Source organism: Clarias gariepinus, chromosome 3 (assembly GCF_024256425.1).
Source record: "Clarias gariepinus isolate MV-2021 ecotype Netherlands chromosome 3, CGAR_prim_01v2, whole genome shotgun sequence".
Classification (NCBI taxonomy): Eukaryota; Metazoa; Chordata; class Actinopteri; order Siluriformes; family Clariidae; genus Clarias; species Clarias gariepinus.
This window is the reverse complement of record NC_071102.1, coordinates 46,455,376-46,480,510: the sequence shown is the minus strand read 5'-3', so window position 1 is coordinate 46,480,510 and position 25,135 is coordinate 46,455,376. Positions and strand designations below refer to the sequence as shown.

General features: G+C 39.2%; 4 protein-coding genes across 4 annotated transcripts; all 4 read right to left on the bottom strand.

The window, feature by feature from the left end:
* Positions 1-1,316: 1,316 nt before the first annotated feature.
* On the bottom strand, positions 1,317-2,638 carry LOC128518824 (hatching enzyme 1.2-like). Its single transcript, XM_053492139.1, has 4 exons — positions 2,489-2,638; positions 2,115-2,255; positions 1,909-2,026; positions 1,317-1,790 (listed from the first exon to the last, which is right to left on the bottom strand). Exons 1-4 carry the CDS (start codon positions 2,604-2,606, stop codon positions 1,403-1,405), a joined length of 765 nt encoding a protein of 254 aa, XP_053348114.1. The 5' UTR covers positions 2,607-2,638; the 3' UTR covers positions 1,317-1,402.
* Positions 2,639-8,483: 5,845 nt separating this feature from the next.
* On the bottom strand, positions 8,484-9,725 carry LOC128518828 (hatching enzyme 1.2-like). The gene is made up of 4 exons (XM_053492141.1): positions 9,576-9,725; positions 9,202-9,342; positions 8,996-9,113; positions 8,484-8,877 (listed from the first exon to the last, which is right to left on the bottom strand). The coding sequence occupies exons 1-4, from the start codon at positions 9,691-9,693 to the stop codon at positions 8,490-8,492; spliced, it is 765 nt and encodes a 254-aa protein (XP_053348116.1). The 5' UTR covers positions 9,694-9,725; the 3' UTR covers positions 8,484-8,489.
* Positions 9,726-15,585: 5,860 nt separating this feature from the next.
* LOC128518829 (hatching enzyme 1.2-like) lies at positions 15,586-16,827 on the bottom strand. Its single transcript, XM_053492142.1, has 4 exons — positions 16,678-16,827; positions 16,304-16,444; positions 16,098-16,215; positions 15,586-15,979 (listed from the first exon to the last, which is right to left on the bottom strand). The coding sequence occupies exons 1-4, from the start codon at positions 16,793-16,795 to the stop codon at positions 15,592-15,594; spliced, it is 765 nt and encodes a 254-aa protein (XP_053348117.1). The 5' UTR covers positions 16,796-16,827; the 3' UTR covers positions 15,586-15,591.
* Positions 16,828-22,683: 5,856 nt separating this feature from the next.
* Positions 22,684-23,925, bottom strand: LOC128518823 (hatching enzyme 1.2-like). Its single transcript, XM_053492138.1, has 4 exons — positions 23,776-23,925; positions 23,402-23,542; positions 23,196-23,313; positions 22,684-23,077 (listed from the first exon to the last, which is right to left on the bottom strand). Exons 1-4 carry the CDS (start codon positions 23,891-23,893, stop codon positions 22,690-22,692), a joined length of 765 nt encoding a protein of 254 aa, XP_053348113.1. The 5' UTR covers positions 23,894-23,925; the 3' UTR covers positions 22,684-22,689.
* Between the last annotated feature and the right edge of the window lie 1,210 nt (positions 23,926-25,135).

Here is a 25,135-nt window from a genome sequence, read left to right as displayed (position 1 = left end):
TTATCTTCAGCACATACACATATACAGCGCAGTGGCGGCCGGCCCATAGGGGGCGCTGGGGCACCGCCCTCCCTGATAAGAGGGGCTAAAAATGTAAAATATATTTTTACAAATTAAGTTTTTAAATTCGGTTTACCCACCAGTATGTGCCTACATGCGATATGAATAACATATACAACATTTCCCACCTAGTGACATTCATTCAACAGTGAATTTCCACAGACAGACTTGTATCGTTTCTGTCATGGGGCGCTGAGAAAAAGCGCCCCTGAGTGCAGCCAAATAGCCCGTCATGTACTGTTGCTAGGGTAAATTAATAAATATGCGGCCAATCAGTTTCTCAGAATTTTATGGTCTTGGGGCGCTGAAAATTTTGCCCCAAGCAGCAGAAAATACCGCGAGATTTAAGTTTTTTTTCTATTGAGGCGCGGTCAATCAGAGTACTGATGGCGAACTTAACGAGCGAAGAGCAGTTTCCACCAAATTCGGGAGATCCTTATTAATATACCCGTTTTAGACTGTTGTGTTAAATTGCATTTTTAAAACTGTTTTTCTTTGTGTGAACCACTTTGAGATGCAACTTTGCTCGAAAGGTGATCCAGCTGATCATACCCTTTGATGTTGATTATTGTATTTGATACTCTCTTAAGCATGCATGGCGTATTATACAATAGAAATTTGTTCATTTACTTTATCTGTGAAAATGGTGATTTTGTGGAGGAGATTAAATCATTACTGTTAATTGTAATTATCGTCTGATTGTTGATTTTAATTCTTATATTGGACTAAACAAAGAAATATTTTGTCACATCAGCCCCACCAGGAAAAATTTTCACCAGCCGCCACTGATACAGCGCATGCGCAAACAAACACACACACAGCATAAAAACTAACGGAAACACTTAACAGGTTTTATTTTTTTATAGGTTAATGTTGCATGTTGATTTGTTTTATTGTTACTTCATATTTTGTATTAATTATTTTTATATATTTATTTTTTGGGTTGTGGAACGAATTTGAGTTTTAATTATTTCTTAGGGGTAAAATTAATTTTGATTTACAATTGTTTTGATTACAAGCCCACTTCTGGAAAGAATTATGCTCGTAATTCAAGGTTCTACTGTATATGGACAAATAAAGAGATTTTTTTTACTCCGAGAACCCCCCAGAATATTATAATTCTATGCCAGTCATGTAGTCTATGATTTATGATTGTAGGACAACAGAAATGTTTTCTGTTGTTAAGGATAAATACATGTTTAAAGGACATAATAAGAACAACATGCTTGTAACCATTTTATTGTATGATTCCAGCAAGTGAAGTCATCACTGCATCTTCTATCATTAACAGATATGTTATCTTACAGAGATGATATTTCAATTTCAAAAGGTCTGAACAAGTTTAGCAGTTGTAGAGCTTGTTAATTCTCAGGATGTCGATGGTGGACAGTTCCTGTCTCTGTCCAATATTCACTGCTTTATTAGGAATAGGAGTGATGGTATCCAGACCATTGGCAGAGAAAGCTGTTTTTGCATAGTGCATGATGGAGGAGTAGTCATACGCCGTGTTGAGGTTGTTGGTGTTCTGCAGGTCAAAGTTAGACTTCATTGATGACTGGATGTTTGCCCAGTTGATTTGGACATAACTGTCACGGTCACTCCTAGTATGCTCATGATAGAAACCGAGCGCATGGTTCAGCTCGTGCTCGACGATGCCATAGTAAACACAACCGAACCTGCTGAGAGAGACCACCTGAGCACCGCCTGTTTTGCCCACACTAGAGTAGCATCTGGGGGAAAAGAGACAAGATTGAGGACGTCACTGAAGCCAACATGTGGACATTAAAAGCGAATTCAAAATATGAAACTGTATTTACAGGTTATAGAAAATGTTTGACTGATGCTCACCCATTTAGGTTCTGGATGCTAATATAGTCGGTTTCATTTGTCCGAGGAATGAATTTAATGCAGGTTTTACTGTGGAAGGTAGCCATGGCGCTGGTAATTATAGTCAAGTCAGAGGAAGCTATAAAGAAAACAGTCAGCACATTGTTAAGGAATAAACAGAAATGTGTCATAACTGGAAAGTGTGAACAAGGAAGTCTTTCACTTACAGAAATCACTGCTCACTGTAAAAGGCACCTCCACTAAGCCATTTGGGGACTTTTTCCAAAAGCAGTCGTTGGTGGTGCAGACAAGAGCGTTCCTGCCTCTTGGCAAGAGGATGTCTCCTTCCAATAACACTTCATTGGATCCTTTAGACAGAGAAACAAAAAGAAATAAAGACAGCAAAATCACTAAGCAGTGTTACTTGTAATGCCTTAGCTTTTTGAGGTAAATCTTCTGGTGTCAAATAAAACCCTCATCACCAGACTTTCTGTGTCTGGTGCAAGGACACAAAGTGGATTTACAATGAAATTATTACAAAATCATTAGCATACTGTAGAGTGAGACAGGCAAACATACTGTAAGTGGAAAGTTATCAGACCTTTGTTGGTGGTGAGAATCCTTGTTGTGATGTCCACATCCTGAGATTGGTTAAGATAGAAAGCTTGCGAGAAGCCAAGCAGCAGGGCTAGAATGGAGAGAGAGGCTCTGGACTCCATGATGCTTCAGTGTGTGAAGATGATCAGTAAGCTCCTTCACCGTAGCTCGGTGACTACTTACTGTCATACCAGACTTTTTATACACATGGACATGTACAGAAACAACTTGGTGTGGCTTTTTGGGGATTATCGCTAGGTATTAGTGTCGTCTGTCTAATGTGTGGAACTAGGGAGGATCCTCTAAACTCTAAAACTTTAATACCGTACAAACGCAGCGCAGAAGACAGGGCATTGTTTGGATATTCTGCACTAATGGATGGACTGTAACTCTTAGTGTTTTGGTGACTGATATATGAATTAGCCTTAATTAAGGGAGTGACTTGTGTAGTTAAAGGACTTACAGTACTGTTTAAGTGAAGATTGTGGAAGCAGGGTGGAATTCCTGCTGTGTGTTTTTGGGGACAAATATCCCAGCAGGACAGGGATTGGTTTTAGCCCACATAAGTGCAGTTGTGCCTTTTATTGTACGTCCTTTCATCATTTTAATTGTGAATTTCGTTAGATTTTTCCCCCCACAATTTTCACAAACCTAGCTTGTTATTCCTGAGAAACAGGACTTGCACATAAAAATCTTTTGGAAGTCTACACAATTTAATTAAGTAAGTAGAGTCAGGTGGAGTTGCTGCTTGGCTGGAATTCAACTGCAGTTTAACTCTCCATTTTAAGATCAGATTTAACACCATTGATATAAATTTTATTATCATAAAATAAAGTGTGAGTGTGATTGTTACAAAGTTCTGGTTTGAGGTGACCAAACATCCAGGCCTGCTATTTGCCAAGGATCAAAAAATTCACATTGCCTACATCAATTAATTGTACTAAGAAGACTTTACAAGGGGATAACACTTTGTCTTTGTTTCCCTATACGTTAATTTCATTTTATGATCTCTTTATCAGCATGTCCTTCATTTCAGACCAGTTTTGCCATATAAATTGAAAACCATCTACTGGTTCCAAGTCAAGTCAAGTCAAGTCAAGTAGGCTGTTATTGTTATTTTAACCATAAACAGTTCAGTACACAGTTAAACAAAACAATGTTCCTCCAGGACCAAGGTGCTACATACAACATAAATTAACAACACAAGTTAACAAAACCAACTAGTTAACTAAGAAACCTAATTAGCTGACTAGTTGAGACAAAAGAGATTGCCATTTTTAAATTAACAGATAACTATCTAAGTTCTATAAAAAAGAGACAGCATAAAGTGCATGTGCAACTGTGCTATTAAGAGCGACAAAGTGACAACACAACAACATAACATATCAATACTTCGTGGTTATGTGGTAATGAGTTGAGGAAGTGGGAGAAGAAACAGTTACATTCCTTGTACGTAGCACCAAAGATAGAAAAGAGTTTTGTGCAAATAACAAGTTATAAATATTGTGCAAAAGAGCATTTACAGGTTGATTCAATTCAATTCAATTCAATTTTATTTCTATAGCGCTTTTAGCAATTTTCATTGCCGCAAAGCAGCTTTACACAGTCAAAAGAATTATTTAAGTTAGTATGAAATGTGAATTTGTATGAATCAAAATGGTCAGTTTGTCCCTGGTGAGCAAGCCGAGGGCGACAGTGGCAAGGAAAAACTCCCTGAGATGGTAATAGGAAAAAACCTTGAGAGAAACCAGACTCAAAAGGGAACCCATCCTCATTTGGGTGAAACAGAAAGCAGTAAATAATCTGCATTTATACAGTGTGTAGGGTGGGAGGCAGTTCAGCTATAATAGCTGATGTTAATTGATGTTAATATGGAGTCCAGGTAGGTATTGAAGACCCAGGTAGACTTGTAAGAAGTTCCAGTCCTGAACTATCGAACTGTCAAGTCCCCAGAGAAACAGTTGCCAACACCAGTCAAGGCCAGAACCATTTTCTAGGTAGAAAGAACCATCCCCAGACACCAGACGCATCCCAGAGAGACAAACGGGGCATCCATGTGACGAGATCTTCAGCCAGAAGCGGGGCACCAAGATGGGTCAGACAGGTCCGGAGGGCAGAGGGAGTCTGGATCTCTGGCAGCTCAGGAACGACATGTGTAGCTCGACAGAGAGAGAGAGAAAGAGTGAAAGGGGGAGACAGGAGGAGAGAGGAAAGAGAAAGAGGGGGGGGGAGAGAAGAAGAGGAGAGATGGCAGTTAGGTATGGTCACACAATGTATAATGTGAATGTATATTAACTGTAGAGTGCAAGCAGAAACTCCAGCAGGACTAACTATGACAGCATAACTAAAAGGGAGAGCCAGAAGAAAACACAAACATGAGGGCTTCCCGAGATGTAAAGCAAACAATCACCTCACCGTCAGCAAACCTGAGTGATCAATGAGAATGAGGAAGACAGCATCCAAACATACCAGTTCACCATAATACTCTATGTCCATGAGTCCCCCAGATCTGCTTATTTACCTATGGCAAATCTATTTATAAAAATGCTTGGCTAAATGAATAGGTTTTTAGCCTGGACTTAAACACTGAGACTGTGTCTGAGTCCCGAATACTATTTGGAAGACTATTCCATAATTTTGGGGCTTTGTAAGAAAAAGCTCTGCCCCCAGTGGTATTTTTCATAATACGCGGTACTGACAAGCAGCCTGCATCCTTTGATCGAAATAGGCGTGGCGGTTCGTAAGACACTAGCAGTTCGCTCAGGTACTGCGGCGCGAGACCATTTAATGCTTTATATGTCAAGAGTAGTATTTTAAAATCAATGTGAAATTTCACAGGGAGCCAATGCAGTGAAGATAAGATAGGGGTGATGTGCTCATATCTTCTGGTTCTAGTAAGGACTCTCGCTGCTGCATTCTGGACTAGCTGAAGCTTATTTATGCATCTAGCTGAACAACCAGACAGTAAGGCATTACAATAGTCCAACCTAGAGGTGATAAAAGCATGAACTAGTTTTACTGCATCGTTTAGCGACAATAAATTTCTTATCCTGGCAATATTTCTGAGGTGAAAGAATGCTATCCTGGTAATATTATCAACATGAGCTTCAAATGAAAGGCTGGAATCAATAATCACACCGAGGTCTTTCACTGTTGCATTTGATGGAACAGAAAGGCCATCTAAAGTTACGGTGTGATCTAAAATTTTACTCCTAGCTGTATGCGGTCCTATGACTAGAACTTCTGTCTTATTCGGATTTAGCAGATGGAAGTTAATTAGCATCCAATTTCTTATGTCCTGCACACATTGCTCAATTTTAGTAAGCTGTTTTTTCTCATCAGGTATTGCTGAGACATATAACCGTGTATCGTCAGCATAACAATGAAAACTAATACCATGCTTACGGATTATGTTGCCCAGAGGAAGCATGTAAAGGGAAAAAAGCAGTGGACCTAAAACTGAACCCTGCGGAACGCCAAACTGCACTAGAGAACATGCAGAATAATCACCATTTAAGTCTACATACTGATAACGATGGGTCAGATAGGATCTGAGCCAGGAGAGGGCTGTACCCTTAATTCCTACTACATTTTATAATCTGTGAAGAAGAATAGCGTGATCAACGGTGTCAAAAGCTGCACTGAGGTCGAGTAATACAAGCATAGTTACACAACCCTGATCAGAGGCCAATAGGATGTCATTTACTACTTTAACGAGTGCTGTCTCTGTACTGTGATGAGGCCTAAATCCTGACTGATACAGTTCATGTATGCCATTTCTATGTTTGATATGAACATTTGTTAGCTGGTTGTTGATCAGTGCTTGTAAGTGTGTGTTCATCAGTTCAGTCCCAATGTTTTGAGGTAGTTGAGTTCATCTGAGTGATTGTGTGTGTGTGCTTGGCAGTCCAGTCCCTTTTTCCTGAGGAGACGGATGACTTGTGTAAAGGTGCTGTTACACAGTCTGGATGTGTGTGCCCGAATGCTTCAGTACCTTTTTCCAGATGGCAGTAGTGTGTCCAATCAGCCACAATGCTGTTGGCTTTGCAGATGCAGCATGTTGTGAAGATTTCTTTGATAGACGGAAGAGAGACCCCGATGATCTTCTTGGTTGTCCTCTCTATCCACTGTAGGGTCTTGCGGTCCGAGGTGGCACAATTACCAAATCAGACAGTGACGCTGCCGCTCAGGATGCTCTCAATACTCCCTTTACAGAAAGTGGTAAGGATCTGTGGTGGCAGCTCCTCAGCCGTCTTAGGGAGAAAAGATGTTGGTGGGCTTTCTTGAGTAAGGACCTTGAGAGACCAGGTAAAGTTCCCCTCCAGGTGAACACCCAGGATTGTTGACGATCTCCACAGAGGAGTCGTTATGTTCTTTGGAAAGTATTCGCTTCATGTCCTCCGGAAGTCATCAACCATCTCTCTTGATTCACCAAAGTTCAGAGACAGGTTACAGAGAATCAGAGAAAGCTAAATTTACCCTTCACTTTACTGTCATTGTCTTTTTTTCATCTAACAAACTATTAGTCTCCAGCTGTCTGCTCCAGAACTTTTGTGTCATAAAATTAATCATTCAAAGTGACAGATTGTGCTACCTGTGTGGTTGGTAAGTAAACCCATCACTAGGAAAGGACCACAAACAGATGCAGCCCCAGATATGGATTTACCAAAAAGTTCTTTGATTTGTGAAGTTTTTCATTTACCCCTCCAAACTCCAAATTCTAAATTGGGCTGTCTTTTTTAATTCTTTTGTTTTCTTTTATTAGCACCCAATATCATTTGAAAGTGATTAGTGTTTTTAAACAGGATTAGGATTGGCAAAAATACCCAACAATTCTCAAATAAGGACTTTGCAAGAATATGCACACAGCGTACCTATTCTGAAATTTAAGTCTTAGGTTGTGTGACCCAATTCAGTTTCCATACAGAGCAGTGTGCATTGTGCTATACTGAGAATGGATTGATATAAAAAGTAACCAGTAAGAATGTCAGTAAACATAAAGGGATGGCTACTCAAAAAACACAGTTCCAGCCCAGAGTGCTGAAAAAGGTAAATGTCAGAGATTTCTTGTTTATTTTCCCGATAAAACAGTGTTTCCGTTAGTATATGTGTATGTGTGAAAGTCATCCCGCACAGTAGGGCTACTCTGTGAGATGAGAGCGGAGAGGAAGTCATTCCTCCTCTCGTCTTATCTTCACGCACATACACATATACAGCGTGTGCGCAAACACACACACAGTGCATGCACACACAAACACTAAAAGAAACACATAACAGAGTTTTTTTTTCAAAGGTTAATGTTGCATGTTATTTTGTTTATTTTTTACTTTATATTTTGTATTAATTATTTATATATATATATATATATATATATATATATATTTTTTTTTTTTTGTTTTATTTTTTTTTTGGGTTGTGGAAAGAATAATTAGGGTTTTTTGGGGGGTGAAATTTAGTTTGAATTACAATTGTTTTCATATACGAGCGCACTTCTGAAATGAATTATGCTCGTAATCCAAGGTTCTATTATGTATGGACAAATAAAGAGATTTTTTTTACTCCGAGAACCCCCCAGAATATTATAATTCTATGCCAGTCATGTCATTCTTCAGTAGTCTATACAGTAGTTAAATTCTTTAATTTTCTTTGATTAACGCAGCCCTTAAGATTTAATTGATAGATGATTCACTCATGATTAGATTTCATTATTTAATGCTGTCCAGTAATTTATTAAATTAGTTTTTGATTGTACTTTTAGTATTCAATAAAATCATGTTAAATGTGTGATGTCAATGTTTTGATTTATGGTTGTAGGACAACAGAAATGTTTTGTGTTGTTAAGGATCAATACATGTTTAAAGCACATAATAAGAACAACATGCTTGTAACCATTTTATTGTATGATTCCAGCAAGTGAAGTCATCACTGCATCCTCTATCATTAACAGATATGTTATCTTACAGAAATGATATTTAATGATATTATTTCAAAAGGTCTGAACAAGTTTAGCAGTTGTAGAGCTTGTTAATTCTCAGGATGTCGATGGTGGACAGTTCCTGTCTCTGTCCAATATTCACTGCTTTATTAGGAATAGGAGTGATGGTATCCAGACCATTGGCAGAGAAAGCTGTTTTTGCGTAGTGCATGATGGAGGAGTAGTCATACGCCGTGTTGAGGTTGTTGGTGTTCTGCAGGTCAAAGTTAGACTTCATTGATGACTGGATGTTTGCCCAGTTGATTTGGACATAACTGTCACGGTCACTCCTAGTATGCTCATGATAGAAACCGAGCGCATGGTTCAGCTCGTGCTCGACGATGCCATAGTAAACACAACCGAACCTGCTGAGAGAGACCACCTGAGCACCGCCTGTTTTGCCCACACTAGAGTAGCATCTGGGGGAAAAGAGACAAGATTGAGGACGTCACTGAAGCCAACATGTGGACATTAAAAGCGAATTCAAAATATGAAACTGTATTTACAGGTTATAGAAAATGTTTGACTGATGCTCACCCATTTAGGTTCTGGATGCTAATATAGTCGGTTTCATTTGTCCGAGGAATGAATTTAATGCAGGTTTTACTGTGGAAGGTAGCCATGGCGCTGGTAATTATAGTCAAGTCAGAGGAAGCTATAAAGAAAACAGTCAGCACATTGTTAAGGAATAAACAGAAATGTGTCATAACTGGAAAGTGTGAACAAGGAAGTCTTTCACTTACAGAAATCACTGCTCACTGTAAAAGGCACCTCCACTAAGCCATTTGGGGACTTTTTCCAAAAGCAGTCGTTGGTGGTGCAGACAAGAGCGTTTCTGCCTCTTGGCAAGAGGATGTCTCCTTCCAATAACACTTCATTGGATCCTTTAGACAGAGAAACAAAAAGAAATAAAGACAGCAAAATCACTAAGCAGTGTTACTTGTAATGCCTTAGCTTTTTGAGGTAAATCTTCTGGTGTCAAATAAAACCCTCATCACCAGACTTTCTGTGTCTGGTGCAAGGACACAAAGTGGATTTACAATGAAATTATTACAAAATCATTAGCATACTGTAGAGTGAGACAGGCAAACATACTGTAAGTGGAAAGTTATCAGACCTTTGTTGGTGGTGAGAATCCTTGTTGTGATGTCCACATCCTGAGATTGGTTAAGATAGAAAGCTTGCGAGAAGCCAAGCAGCAGGGCTAGAATGGAGAGAGAGGCTCTGGACTCCATGATGCTTCAGTGTGTGAAGATGATCAGTAAGCTCCTTCACCGTAGCTCGGTGACTACTTACTGTCATACCAGACTTTTTATACACATGGACATGTACAGAAACAACTTGGTGTGGCTTTTTGGGGATTATCGCTAGGTATTAGTGTCGTCTGTCTAATGTGTGGAACTAGGGAGGATCCTCTGAACTCTAAAACTTTAATACCGTACAAACGCAGCGCAGAAGACAGGGCATTGTTTGGATATTCTGCACTAATGGATGGACTGTAACTCTTAGTGTTTTGGTGACTGATATATGAATTAGCCTTAATTAAGGGAGTGACTTGTGTAGTTAAAGGACTTACAGTACTGTTTAAGTGAAGATTGTGGAAGCAGGGTGGAATTCCTGCTGTGTGTTTTTGGGGACAAATATCCCAGCAGGACAGGGATTGGTTTTAGCCCACATAAGTGCAGTTGTGCCTTTTATTGTACGTCCTTTCATCATTTTAATTGTGAATTTCGTTAGATTTTTCCCCCCACAATTTTCACAAACCTAGCTTGTTATTCCTGAGAAACAGGACTTGCACATAAAAATCTTTTGGAAGTCTACACAATTTAATTAAGTAAGTAGAGTCAGGTGGAGTTGCTGCTTGGCTGGAATTCAACTGCAGTTTAACTCTCCATTTTAAGATCAGATTTAACACCATTGATATAAATTTTATTATCATAAAATAAAGTGTGAGTGTGATTGTTACAAAGTTCTGGTTTGAGGTGACCAAACATCCAGGCCTGCTATTTGCCAAGAATCAAAAAATGCACATTGCCTACATCAATTAATTGTACTAAGAAGACTTTACAAGGGGATAACACTTTGTCTTTGTTTCCCTATACGTTAATTTTATTTTATGATCTCTTTATCAGCATGTCCTTCATTTCAGACCAGTTTTGCCATATAAATTGAAAACCATCTGCTGGTTCCAAGTCAAGTCAAGTCAAGTCAAGTAGGCTGTTATTGTCATTTTAACCATAAACAGTTCAGTACACAGTTAAACAAAACAATGTTCCTCCAGGACCAAGGTGCTACATACAACATAAATTAACAACACAAGTTAACAAAACCAACTAGGTAACTAAGAAACCTAATTAGCTGACTAGTTGAGACAAAAGAGATTGCCATTTTTAAATTAACAGATAACTATCTAAGTTCTATAAAAAAGAGACAGCATAAAGTGCATGTGCAACTGTGCTATTAAGAGCGACAAAGTGACAACACAACAACATAACATATCAATACTTCGTGGTTATGTAGTAATGAGTTGAGGAAGTGGGAGAAGAAACAGTTACATTCCTTGTACGTAGCACCAAAGATAGAAAAGAGTTTTGTGCAAATAACAAGTTATAAATATTGTGCAAAAGAGCATTTACAGGTTGATTCAATTCAATTCAATTCAATTTTATTTCTATAGCGCTTTTAGCAATTTTGATTGCCGCAAAGCAGCTTTACACAGTCAAAAGAATTATTTAAGTTAGTATGAAATGTGAATTTGTATGAATCAAAATGGTCAGTTTGTCCCTGGTGAGCAAGCCGAGGGCGACAGTGGCAAGGAAAAACTCCCTGAGATGGTAATAGGAAAAAACCTTGAGAGAAACCAGACTCAAAAGGGAACCCATCCTCATTTGGGTGAAACAGAAAGCAGTAAATAATCTGCATTTATACAGTGTGTAGGGTGGGAGGCAGTTCAGCTATAATAGCTGATGTTAATTGATGTTAATATGGAGTCCAGGAAGGTATTGAAGACCCGGGTAGACTTGTAAGAAGTTCCAGTCCTGAACTATCGAACTGTCAAGTCCCCAGAGAAACAGTTGCCAACACCAGTCAAGGCCAGAACCATTTTCTAGGTAGAAAGAACCATCCCCAGACACCAGACGCATCCCAGAGAGACAAACGGGGCATCCATGTGACGAGATCTTCAGCCAGAAGCGGGGCACCAGGATGGGTCAGACAGGTCCGGAGGGCAGAGGGAGTCTGGATCTCTGGCAGCTCAGGAACTACATGTGTAGCTCGACAGAGAGAGAGAGAAAGAGTGAAAGGGGGAGACAGGAGGAGAGAGGAAAGAGAAAGAGGGGGGGGAGAGAAGAAGAGGAGAGATGGCAGTTAGGTATGGTCACACAATGTATAATGTGAATGTATATTAACTGTAGAGTGCAAGCAGAAACTCCAGCAGGACTAACTATGACAGCATAACTAAAAGGGAGAGCCAGAAGAAAACACAAACATGAGGGCTTCCCGAGATGTAAAGCAAACAATCACCTCACCGTCAGCAAACCTGAGTGATCAATGAGAATGAGGAAGACAGCATCCAAACATACCAGTTTACCATAATACTCTATGTCCATGAGTCCCCCAGATCTGCTCCTTTACCTATGGCAAATCTATTTATAAAAATGCTTGGCTAAATGAATAGGTTTTTAGCCTGGACTTAAACACTGAGACTGTGTCTGAGTCCCGAATACTATTTGGAAGACTATTCCATAATTTTGGGGCTTTGTAAGAAAAGGCTCTGCCCCCAGTGGTATTTTTCATAATACGCGGTACTGACAAGCAGCCTGCATCCTTTGATCAAAATAGGCGTGGCGGTTCGTAAGACACTAGCAGTTCGCTCAGGTACTGCGGCGCGAGACCATTTAATGCTTTATATGTCAAGAGTAGTATTTTAAAATCAATGTGAAATTTCACAGGGAGCCAATGCAGTGAAGATAAGATAGGGGTGATGTGCTCATATCTTCTGGTTCTAGTAAGGACTCTCGCTGCTGCATTCTGGACTAGCTGAAGCTTATTTATGCATCTAGCTGAACAACCAGACAGTAAGGCATTACAATAGTCCAACCTAGAGGTGATAAAAGCATGAACTAGTTTTACTGCATCGTTTAGCGACAATAAATTTCTTATCCTGGCAATATTTCTGAGGTGAAAGAATGCTATCCTGGTAATATTATCAACATGAGCTTCAAATGAAAGGCTGGAATCAATAATCACACCGAGGTCTTTTACTGTTGCACTTGATGGAACAGAAAGGCCATCTAAAGTTACAGAGTGATCTAGAATCTTACTTCTAGCTGTATGCGGTCCTATGACTAGAACTTCTGTCTTATTCGGATTTAGCAGATGGAAGTTAATTAGCATCCAATTTCTTATGTCCTGCACACATTGCTCAATTTTAGTAAGCTGTTTTTTCTCATCAGGTTTTGCTGAGACATATAACCGTGTATCGTCAGCATAACAATGAAAACTAATACCATGCTTACGGATTATGTTGCCCAGAGGAAGCATGTAAAGGGAAAAAAGCAGTGGACCTAAAACTGAACCCTGCGGAACGCCAAACTGCACTAGAGAACATGCAGAATAATCACCATTTAAGTCTACATACTGATAACGATGGGTCAGATAGGATTTGAGCCAGGAGAGGGCTGTACCCTTAATTCCTACTACATTTTATAATCTGTGAAGAAGAATAGCGTGATCAATGGTGTCAAAAGCTGCACTGAGGTCGAGTAATACAAGCATAGTTACACAACCCTGATCAGAGGCCAATAGGATGTCATTTACTACTTTAACGAGTGCTGTCTCTGTACTGTGATGAGGCCTAAATCCTGACTGATACAGTTCATGTATGCCATTTCTATGTTTGATATGAACATTTGTTAGCTGGTTGTTGATCAGTGTTTGTAAGTGTGTGTTCATCAGTTCAGTCCCAATGTTTTGAGGTAGTTGAGTTCATCTGAGTGATTGTGTGTGTGTGCTTGGCAGTCCAGTCCCTTTTTCCTGAGGAGACGGATGACTTGTGTAAAGGTGCTGTTACACAGTCTGGATGTGTGTGCCCGAATGCTTCAGTACCTTTTTCCAGATGGCAGTAGTGTGTCCAATCAGCCACAATGCTGTTGGCTTTGCAGATGCAGCATGTTGTGAAGATTTCTTTGATAGACGGAAGAGAGACCCCGATGATCTTCTTGGTTGTCCTCTCTATCCACTGTAGGGTCTTGCGGTCCGAGGTGGCACAATTACCAAATCAGACAGTGACGCTGCCGCTCAGGATGCTCTCAATACTCCCTTTACAGAAAGTGGTAAGGATCTGTGGTGGCAGCTCCTCAGCCGTCTTAGGGAGAAAAGATGTTGGTGGGCTTTCTTGAGTAAGGACCTTGAGAGACCAGGTAAAGTTCCCCTCCAGGTGAACACCCAGGATTGTTGACGATCTCCACAGAGGAGTCGTTATGTTCTTTGGAAAGTATTCGCTTCATGTCCTCCTGAAGTCATCAACCATCTCTCTTGATTCACCAAAGTTCAGAGACAGGTTACAGAGAATCAGAGAAAGCTAAATTTACCCTTCACTTTACTGTCATTGTCTTTTTTTCATCTAACAAACTATTAGTCTCCAGCTGTCTGCTCCAGAACTTTTGTGTCATAAAATTAATCATTCAAAGTGACAGATTGTGCTACCTGTGTGGTTGGTAAGTAAACCCATCACTAGGAAAGGACCACAAACAGATGCAGCCCCAGATATGGATTTACCAAAAAGTTCTTTGATTTGTGAAGTTTTTCATTTACCCCTCCAAACTCCAAATTCTAAATTGGGCTGTCTTTTTTAATTCTTTTGTTTTCTTTTATTAGCACCCAATATCATTTGAAAGTGATTAGTGTTTTTAAACAGGATTAGGATTGGCAAAAATACCCAACAATTCTCAAATAAGGACTTTGCAAGAATATGCACACAGCGTACCTATTCTGAAATTTAAGTCTTAGGTTGTGTGACCCAATTCAGTTTCCATACAGAGCAGTGTGCATTGTGCTATACTGAGAATGGATTGATATAAAAAGTAACCAGTAAGAATGTCAGTAAACATAAAGGGATGGCTACTCAAAAAACACAGTTCCAGCCCAGAGTGCTGAAAAAGGTAAATGTCAGAGATTTCTTGTTTATTTTCCCGATAAAACAGTGTTTCCGTTAGTATATGTGTATGTGTGAAAGTCATCCCGCACAGTAGGGCTACTCTGTGAGATGAGAGCGGAGAGGAAGTCATTCCTCCTCTCGTCTTATCTTCACGCACATACACATATACAGCGTGTGCGCAAACACACACACAGTGCATGCACACACAAACACTAAAAGAAACACATAACAGAGTTTTTTTTTCAAAGGTTAATGTTGCATGTTATTTTGTTTATTTTTTACTTTATATTTTGTATTAATTATTTATATATATATATATATATATATATATATATATATATATATTTTTTTTTTTTTTTTATTTTATTTTATTTTTTTTTTGGGTTGTGGAAAGAATAATTAGGGTTTTTTGGGGGGTGAAATTTAGTTTGAATTACAATTGTTTTCATATACGAGCGCACTTCTGAAATGAATTATGCTCGTAATCCAAGGTTCTATTATGTATGGACAAATAAAGAGATTTTTTTTACTCCGAGAACCCCCCAGAATATTATAATTCTATGCCAGTCATGTCATTCTTCAGTAGTCTATACAGTAGTTAAATTCTTTAATTTTCTTTGATTAACGCAGCCCTTAAGATTTAATTGATAGATGATTCACTCATGATTAGATTTCATTATTTAATGCTGTCCAGTAATTTATTAAATTAGTTTTTGATTGTACTTTTAGTATTCAATAAAATCATGTTAAATGTGTGATGTCAATGTTTTGATTTATGGTTGTAGGACAACAGAAATGTTTTGTGTTGTTAAGGATCAATACATGTTTAAAGCACATAATAAGAACAACATGCTTGTAACCATTTTATTGTATGATTCCAGCAAGTGAAGTCATCACTGCATCCTCTATCATTAACAGATATGTTATCTTACAGAAATGATATTTAATGATATTATTTCAAAAGGTCTGAACAAGTTTAGCAGTTGTAGAGCTTGTTAATTCTCAGGATGTCGATGGTGGACAGTTCCTGTCTCTGTCCAATATTCACTGCTTTATTAGGAATAGGAGTGATGGTATCCAGACCATTGGCAGAGAAAGCTGTTTTTGCGTAGTGCATGATGGAGGAGTAGTCATACGCCGTGTTGAGGTTGTTGGTGTTCTGCAGGTCAAAGTTAGACTTCATTGATGACTGGATGTTTGCCCAGTTGATTTGGACATAACTGTCACGGTCACTCCTAGTATGCTCATGATAGAAACCGAGCGCATGGTTCAGCTCGTGCTCGACGATGCCATAGTAAACACAACCGAACCTGCTGAGAGAGACCACCTGAGCACCGCCTGTTTTGCCCACACTAGAGTAGCATCTGGGGGAAAAGAGACAAGATTGAGGACGTCACTGAAGCCAACATGTGGACATTAAAAGCGAATTCAAAATATGAAACTGTATTTACAGGTTATAGAAAATGTTTGACTGATGCTCACCCATTTAGGTTCTGGATGCTAATATAGTCGGTTTCATTTGTCCGAGGAATGAATTTAATGCAGGTTTTACTGTGGAAGGTAGCCATGGCGCTGGTAATTATAGTCAAGTCAGAGGAAGCTATAAAGAAAACAGTCAGCACATTGTTAAGGAATAAACAGAAATGTGTCATAACTGGAAAGTGTGAACAAGGAAGTCTTTCACTTACAGAAATCACTGCTCACTGTAAAAGGCACCTCCACTAAGCCATTTGGGGACTTTTTCCAAAAGCAGTCGTTGGTGGTGCAGACAAGAGCGTTTCTGCCTCTTGGCAAGAGGATGTCTCCTTCCAATAACACTTCATTGGATCCTTTAGACAGAGAAACAAAAAGAAATAAAGACAGCAAAATCACTAAGCAGTGTTACTTGTAATGCCTTAGCTTTTTGAGGTAAATCTTCTGGTGTCAAATAAAACCCTCATCACCAGACTTTCTGTGTCTGGTGCAAGGACACAAAGTGGATTTACAATGAAATTATTACAAAATCATTAGCATACTGTAGAGTGAGACAGGCAAACATACTGTAAGTGGAAAGTTATCAGACCTTTGTTGGTGGTGAGAATCCTTGTTGTGATGTCCACATCCTGAGATTGGTTAAGATAGAAAGCTTGCGAGAAGCCAAGCAGCAGGGCTAGAATGGAGAGAGAGGCTCTGGACTCCATGATGCTTCAGTGTGTGAAGATGATCAGTAAGCTCCTTCACCGTAGCTCGGTGACTACTTACTGTCATACCAGACTTTTTATACACATGGACATGTACAGAAACAACTTGGTGTGGCTTTTTGGGGATTATCGCTAGGTATTAGTGTCGTCTGTCTAATGTGTGGAACTAGGGAGGATCCTCTGAACTCTAAAACTTTAATACCGTACAAACGCAGCGCAGAAGACAGGGCATTGTTTGGATATTCTGCACTAATGGATGGACTGTAACTCTTAGTGTTTTGGTGACTGATATATGAATTAGCCTTAATTAAGGGAGTGACTTGTGTAGTTAAAGGACTTACAGTACTGTTTAAGTGAAGATTGTGGAAGCAGGGTGGAATTCCTGCTGTGTGTTTTTGGGGACAAATATCCCAGCAGGACAGGGATTGGTTTTAGCCCACATAAGTGCAGTTGTGCCTTTTATTGTACGTCCTTTCATCATTTTAATTGTGAATTTCGTTAGATTTTTCCCCCCACAATTTTCACAAACCTAGCTTGTTATTCCTGAGAAACAGGACTTGCACATAAAAATCTTTTGGAAGTCTACACAATTTAATTAAGTAAGTAGAGTCAGGTGGAGTTGCTGCTTGGCTGGAATTCAACTGCAGTTTACCTCTCCATTTTAAGATCAGATTTAACACCATTGATATAAATTTTATTATCATAAAATAAAGTGTGAGTGTGATTGTTACAAAGTTCTGGTTTGAGGTGACCAAACATCCAGGCCTGCTATTTGCCAAGAATCAAAAAATGCACATTGCCTACATCAATTAATTGTACTAAGAAGACTTTACAAGGGGATAACACTTTGTCTTTGTTTCCCTATACGTTAATTTTATTTTATGATCTCTTTATCAGCATGTCCTTCATTTCAGACCAGTTTTGCCATATAAATTGAAAACCATCTGCTGGTTCCAAGTCAAGTCAAGTCAAGTCAAGTAGGCTGTTATTGTTATTTTAACCATAAACAGTTCAGTACACAGTTAAACAAAACAATGTTCCTCCAGGACCAAGGTGCTACATACAACATAAATTAACAACACAAGTTAACAAAACCAACTAGGTAACTAAGAAACCTAATTAGCTGACTAGTTGAGACAAAAGAGATTGCCATTTTTAAATTAACAGATAACTATCTAAGTTCTATAAAAAAGAGACAGCATAAAGTGCATGTGCAACTGTGCTATTAAGAGCGACAAAGTGACAACACAACAACATAACATATCAATACTTCGTGGTTATGTAGTAATGAGTTGAGGAAGTGGGAGAAGAAACAGTTACATTCCTTGTACGTAGCACCAAAGATAGAAAAGAGTTTTGTGCAAATAACAAGTTATAAATATTGGGGAAAAGAGCATTTACAGGTTGATTCAATTCAATTCAATTCAATTTTATTTCTATAGCGCTTTTAGCAATTTTGATTGCCGCAAAGCAGCTTTACACAGTCAAAAGAATTATTTAAGTTAGTATGAAATGTGAATTTGTATGAATCAAAATGGTCAGTTTGTCCCTGGTGAGCAAGCCGAGGGCGACAGTGGCAAGGAAAAACTCCCTGAGATGGTAATAGGAAAAAACCTTGAGAGAAACCAGACTCAAAAGGGAACCCATCCTCATTTGGGTGAAACAGAAAGCAGTAAATAATCTGCATTTATACAGTGTGTAGGGTGGGAGGCAGTTCAGCTATAATAGCTGATGTTAATTGATGTTAATATGGAGTCCAGGTAGGTATTGAAGACCCAGGTAGACTTGTAAGAAGTTCCAGTCCTGAACTATCGAACTGTCAAGTCCCCAGAGAAACAGTTGCCAACACCAGTCAAGGCCAGAACCATTTTCTAGGTAGAAAGAACCATCCCCAGACACCAGACGCATCCCAGAGAGACAAACGGGGCATCCATGTGACGAGATCTTCAGCCAGAAGCGGGGCACCAGGATGGGTCAGACAGGTCCGGAGGGCAGAGGGAGTCTGGATCTCTGGCAGCTCAGGAACTACATGTGTAGCTCGACAGAGAGAGAGAGAAAGAGTGAAAGGGGGAGACAGGAGGAGAGAGGAAAGAGAAAGAGGGGGGGGAGAGAAGAAGAGGAGAGATGGCAGTTAGGTATGGTCACACAATGTATAATGTGAATGTATATTAACTGTAGAGTGCAAGCAGAAACTCCAGCAGGACTAACTATGACAGCATAACTAAAAGGGAGAGCCAGAAGAAAACACAAACATGAGGGCTTCCCGAGATGTAAAGCAAACAATCACCTCACCGTCAGCAAACCTGAGTGATCAATGAGAATGAGGAAGACAGCATCCAAACATACCAGTTTACCATAATACTCTATGTCCATGAGTCCCCCAGATCTGCTCCTTTACCTATGGCAAATCTATTTATAAAAATGCTTGGCTAAATGAATAGGTTTTTAGCCTGGACTTAAACACTGAGACTGTGTCTGAGTCCCGAATACTATTTGGAAGACTATTCCATAATTTTGGGGCTTTGTAAGAAAAGGCTCTGCCCCCAGTGGTATTTTTCATAATACGCGGTACTGACAAGCAGCCTGCATCCTTTGATCAAAATAGGCGTGGCGGTTCGTAAGACACTAGCAGTTCGCTCAGGTACTGCGGCGCGAGACCATTTAATGCTTTATATGTCAAGAGTAGTATTTTAAAATCAATGTGAAATTTCACAGGGAGCCAATGCAGTGAAGATAAGATAGGGGTGATGTGCTCATATCTTCTGGTTCTAGTAAGGACTCTCGCTGCTGCATTCTGGACTAGCTGAAGCTTATTTATGCATCTAGCTGAACAACCAGACAGTAAGGCATTACAATAGTCCAACCTAGAGGTGATAAAAGCATGAACTAGTTTTACTGCATCGTTTAGCGACAATAAATTTCTTATCCTGGCAATATTTCTGAGGTGAAAGAATGCTATCCTGGTAATATTATCAACATGAGCTTCAAATGAAAGGCTGGAATCAATAATCACACCGAGGTCTTTTACTGTTGCACTTGATGGAACAGAAAGGCCATCTAAAGTTACAGAGTGATCTAGAATCTTACTTCTAGCTGTATGCGGTCCTATGACTAGAACTTCTGTCTTATTCGGATTTAGCAGATGGAAGTTAATTAGCATCCAATTTCTTATGTCCTGCACACATTGCTCAATTTTAGTAAGCTGTTTTTTCTCATCAGGTTTTGCTGAGACATATAACCGTGTATCGTCAGCATAACAATGAAAACTAATACCATGCTTACGGATTATGTTGCCCAGAGGAAGCATGTAAAGGGAAAAAAGCAGTGGACCTAAAACTGAACCCTGCGGAACGCCAAACTGCACTAGAGAACATGCAGAATAATCACCATTTAAGTCTACATACTGATAACGATGGGTCAGATAGGATTTGAGCCAGGAGAGGGCTGTACCCTTAATTCCTACTACATTTTATAATCTGTGAAGAAGAATAGCGTGATCAATGGTGTCAAAAGCTGCACTGAGATCGAGTAATACAAGCATAGTTACACAACCCTGATCAGAGGCCAATAGGATGTCATTTACTACTTTAACGAGTGCTGTCTCTGTACTGTGATGAGGCCTAAATCCTGACTGATACAGTTCATGTATGCCATTTCTATGTTTGATATGAACATTTGTTAGCTGGTTGTTGATCAGTGTTTGTAAGTGTGTGTTCATCAGTTCAGTCCCAATGTTTTGAGGTAGTTGAGTTCATCTGAGTGATTGTGTGTGTGTGCTTGGCAGTCCAGTCCCTTTTTCCTGAGGAGACGGATGACTTGTGTAAAGGTGCTGTTACACAGTCTGGATGTGTGTGCCCGAATGCTTCAGTACCTTTTTCCAGATGGCAGTAGTGTGTCCAATCAGCCACAATGCTGTTGGCTTTGCAGATGCAGCATGTTGTGAAGATTTCTTTGATAGACGGAAGAGAGACCCCGATGATCTTCTTGGTTGTCCTCTCTATCCACTGTAGGGTCTTGCGGTCCGAGGTGGCACAATTACCAAATCAGACAGTGACGCTGCCGCTCAGGATGCTCTCAATACTCCCTTTACAGAAAGTGGTAAGGATCTGTGGTGGCAGCTCCTCAGCCGTCTTAGGGAGAAAAGATGTTGGTGGGCTTTCTTGAGTAAGGACCTTGAGAGACCAGGTAAAGTTCCCCTCCAGGTGAACACCCAGGATTGTTGACGATCTCCACAGAGGAGTCGTTATGTTCTTTGGAAAGTATTCGCTTCATGTCCTCCTGAAGTCATCAACCATCTCTCTTGATTCACCAAAGTTCAGAGACAGGTTACAGAGAATCAGAGAAAGCTAAATTTACCCTTCACTTTACTGTCATTGTCTTTTTTTCATCTAACAAACTATTAGTCTCCAGCTGTCTGCTCCAGAACTTTTGTGTCATAAAATTAATCATTCAAAGTGACAGATTGTGCTACCTGTGTGGTTGGTAAGTAAACCCATCACTAGGAAAGGACCACAAACAGATGCAGCCCCAGATATGGATTTACCAAAAAGTTCTTTGATTTGTGAAGTTTTTCATTTACCCCTCCAAACTCCAAATTCTAAATTGGGCTGTCTTTTTTAATTCTTTTGTTTTCTTTTATTAGCACCCAATATCATTTGAAAGTGATTAGTGTTTTTAAACAGGATTAGGATTGGCAAAAATACCCAACAATTCTCAAATAAGGACTTTGCAAGAATATGCACACAGCGTACCTATTCTGAAATTTAAGTCTTAGGTTGTGTGACCCAATTCAGTTTCCATACAGAGCAGTGTGCATTGTGCTATACTGAGAATGGATTGATATAAAAAGTAACCAGTAAGAATGTCAGTAAACATAAAGGGATGGCTACTCAAAAAACACAGTTCCAGCCCAGAGTGCTGAAAAAGGTAAATGTCAGAGATTTCTTGTTTATTTTCCCGATAAAACAGTGTTTCCGTTAGTATATGTGTATGTGTGAAAGTCATCCCGCACAGTAGGGCTACTCTGTGAGATGAGAGCGGAGAGGAAGTCATTCCTCCTCTCGTCTTATCTTCACGCACATACACATATACAGCGTGTGCGCAAACACACACACAGTGCATGCACACACAAACACTAAAAGAAACACATAACAGAGTTTTTTTTTCAAAGGTTAATGTTGCATGTTATTTTGTTTATTTTTTACTTTATATTTTGTATTAATTATTTATATATATATATATATATATATATATATATATATATATATATATTTTTTTTTTTTTGTTTTATTTTTTTTTTGGGTTGTGGAAAGAATAATTAGGGTTTTTTGGGGGGTGAAATTTAGTTTGAATTACAATTGTTTTCATATACGAGCGCACTTCTGAAATGAATTATGCTCGTAATCCAAGGTTCTATTATGTATGGACAAATAAAGAGATTTTTTTTACTCCGAGAACCCCCCAGAATATTATAATTCTATGCCAGTCATGTCATTCTTCAGTAGTCTATACAGTAGTTAAATTCTTTAATTTTCTTTGATTAACGCAGCCCTTAAGATTTAATTGATAGATGATTCACTCATGATTAGATTTCATTATTTAATGCTGTCCAGTAATTTATTAAATTAGTTTTTGATTGTACTTTTAGTATTCAATAAAATCATGTTAAATGTGTGATGTCAATGTTTTGATTTATGGTTGTAGGACAACAGAAATGTTTTGTGTTGTTAAGGATCAATACATGTTTAAAGCACATAATAAGAACAACATGCTTGTAACCATTTTATTGTATGATTCCAGCAAGTGAAGTCATCACTGCATCCTCTATCATTAACAGATATGTTATCTTACAGAAATGATATTTAATGATATTATTTCAAAAGGTCTGAACAAGTTTAGCAGTTGTAGAGCTTGTTAATTCTCAGGATGTCGATGGTGGACAGTTCCTGTCTCTGTCCAATATTCACTGCTTTATTAGGAATAGGAGTGATGGTATCCAGACCATTGGCAGAGAAAGCTGTTTTTGCGTAGTGCATGATGGAGGAGTAGTCATACGCCGTGTTGAGGTTGTTGGTGTTCTGCAGGTCAAAGTTAGACTTCATTGATGACTGGATGTTTGCCCAGTTGATTTGGACATAACTGTCACGGTCACTCCTAGTATGCTCATGATAGAAACCGAGCGCATGGTTCAGCTCGTGCTCGACGATGCCATAGTAAACACAACCGAACCTGCTGAGAGAGACCACCTGAGCACCGCCTGTTTTGCCCACACTAGAGTAGCATCTGGGGGAAAAGAGACAAGATTGAGGACGTCACTGAAGCCAACATGTGGACATTAAAAGCGAATTCAAAATATGAAACTGTATTTACAGGTTATAGAAAATGTTTGACTGATGCTCACCCATTTAGGTTCTGGATGCTAATATAGTCGGTTTCATTTGTCCGAGGAATGAATTTAATGCAGGTTTTACTGTGGAAGGTAGCCATGGCGCTGGTAATTATAGTCAAGTCAGAGGAAGCTATAAAGAAAACAGTCAGCACATTGTTAAGGAATAAACAGAAATGTGTCATAACTGGAAAGTGTGAACAAGGAAGTCTTTCACTTACAGAAATCACTGCTCACTGTAAAAGGCACCTCCACTAAGCCATTTGGGGACTTTTTCCAAAAGCAGTCGTTGGTGGTGCAGACAAGAGCGTTTCTGCCTCTTGGCAAGAGGATGTCTCCTTCCAATAACACTTCATTGGATCCTTTAGACAGAGAAACAAAAAGAAATAAAGACAGCAAAATCACTAAGCAGTGTTACTTGTAATGCCTTAGCTTTTTGAGGTAAATCTTCTGGTGTCAAATAAAACCCTCATCACCAGACTTTCTGTGTCTGGTGCAAGGACACAAAGTGGATTTACAATGAAATTATTACAAAATCATTAGCATACTGTAGAGTGAGACAGGCAAACATACTGTAAGTGGAAAGTTATCAGACCTTTGTTGGTGGTGAGAATCCTTGTTGTGATGTCCACATCCTGAGATTGGTTAAGATAGAAAGCTTGCGAGAAGCCAAGCAGCAGGGCTAGAATGGAGAGAGAGGCTCTGGACTCCATGATGCTTCAGTGTGTGAAGATGATCAGTAAGCTCCTTCACCGTAGCTCGGTGACTACTTACTGTCATACCAGACTTTTTATACACATGGACATGTACAGAAACAACTTGGTGTGGCTTTTTGGGGATTATCGCTAGGTATTAGTGTCGTCTGTCTAATGTGTGGAACTAGGGAGGATCCTCTGAACTCTAAAACTTTAATACCGTACAAACGCAGCGCAGAAGACAGGGCATTGTTTGGATATTCTGCACTAATGGATGGACTGTAACTCTTAGTGTTTTGGTGACTGATATATGAATTAGCCTTAATTAAGGGAGTGACTTGTGTAGTTAAAGGACTTACAGTACTGTTTAAGTGAAGATTGTGGAAGCAGGGTGGAATTCCTGCTGTGTGTTTTTGGGGACAAATATCCCAGCAGGACAGGGATTGGTTTTAGCCCACATAAGTGCAGTTGTGCCTTTTATTGTACGTCCTTTCATCATTTTAATTGTGAATTTCGTTAGATTTTTCCCCCCACAATTTTCACAAACCTAGCTTGTTATTCCTGAGAAACAGGACTTGCACATAAAAATCTTTTGGAAGTCTACACAATTTAATTAAGTAAGTAGAGTCAGGTGGAGTTGCTGCTTGGCTGGAATTCAACTGCAGTTTACCTCTCCATTTTAAGATCAGATTTAACACCATTGATATAAATTTTATTATCATAAAATAAAGTGTGAGTGTGATTGTTACAAAGTTCTGGTTTGAGGTGACCAAACATCCAGGCCTGCTATTTGCCAAGAATCAAAAAATGCACATTGCCTACATCAATTAATTGTACTAAGAAGACTTTACAAGGGGATAACACTTTGTCTTTGTTTCCCTATACGTTAATTTTATTTTATGATCTCTTTATCAGCATGTCCTTCATTTCAGACCAGTTTTGCCATATAAATTGAAAACCATCTGCTGGTTCCAAGTCAAGTCAAGTCAAGTCAAGTAGGCTGTTATTGTCATTTTAACCATAAACAGTTCAGTACACAGTTAAACAAAACAATGTTCCTCCAGGACCAAGGTGCTACATACAACATAAATTAACAACACAAGTTAACAAAACCAACTAGGTAACTAAGAAACCTAATTAGCTGACTAGTTGAGACAAAAGAGATTGCCATTTTTAAATTAACAGATAACTATCTAAGTTCTATAAAAAAGAGACAGCATAAAGTGCATGTGCAACTGTGCTATTAAGAGCGACAAAGTG

Bases quoted from the DNA above. Each gene is read 5' to 3' on its own strand.
- LOC128518824 (XM_053492139.1), bottom strand. From the start codon at position 2,606: ATGGAGTCCAGAGCCTCTCTCTCCATTCTAGCCCTGCTGCTTGGCTTC. The intron at 2,027-2,114 runs GTAAGTGAAAGA...TTTTCTTTATAG, and splicing joins TACAGTGAGCAGTGATTTCT to CTTCCTCTGACTTGACTATA. The intron at 1,791-1,908 runs GTGAGCATCAGT...CTTTTCCCCCAG, and splicing joins AGCATCCAGAACCTAAATGG to ATGCTACTCTAGTGTGGGCA.
- LOC128518828 (XM_053492141.1), bottom strand. From the start codon at position 9,693: ATGGAGTCCAGAGCCTCTCTCTCCATTCTAGCCCTGCTGCTTGGCTTC. The intron at 9,343-9,575 runs GTCTGATAACTT...CTCTGTCTAAAG, and splicing joins GATTCTCACCACCAACAAAG to GATCCAATGAAGTGTTATTG. The intron at 9,114-9,201 runs GTAAGTGAAAGA...TTTTCTTTATAG, and splicing joins TACAGTGAGCAGTGATTTCT to CTTCCTCTGACTTGACTATA.
- LOC128518829 (XM_053492142.1), bottom strand. From the start codon at position 16,795: ATGGAGTCCAGAGCCTCTCTCTCCATTCTAGCCCTGCTGCTTGGCTTC. The intron at 16,216-16,303 runs GTAAGTGAAAGA...TTTTCTTTATAG, and splicing joins TACAGTGAGCAGTGATTTCT to CTTCCTCTGACTTGACTATA. The intron at 15,980-16,097 runs GTGAGCATCAGT...CTTTTCCCCCAG, and splicing joins AGCATCCAGAACCTAAATGG to ATGCTACTCTAGTGTGGGCA.
- LOC128518823 (XM_053492138.1), bottom strand. From the start codon at position 23,893: ATGGAGTCCAGAGCCTCTCTCTCCATTCTAGCCCTGCTGCTTGGCTTC. The intron at 23,314-23,401 runs GTAAGTGAAAGA...TTTTCTTTATAG, and splicing joins TACAGTGAGCAGTGATTTCT to CTTCCTCTGACTTGACTATA. The intron at 23,078-23,195 runs GTGAGCATCAGT...CTTTTCCCCCAG, and splicing joins AGCATCCAGAACCTAAATGG to ATGCTACTCTAGTGTGGGCA.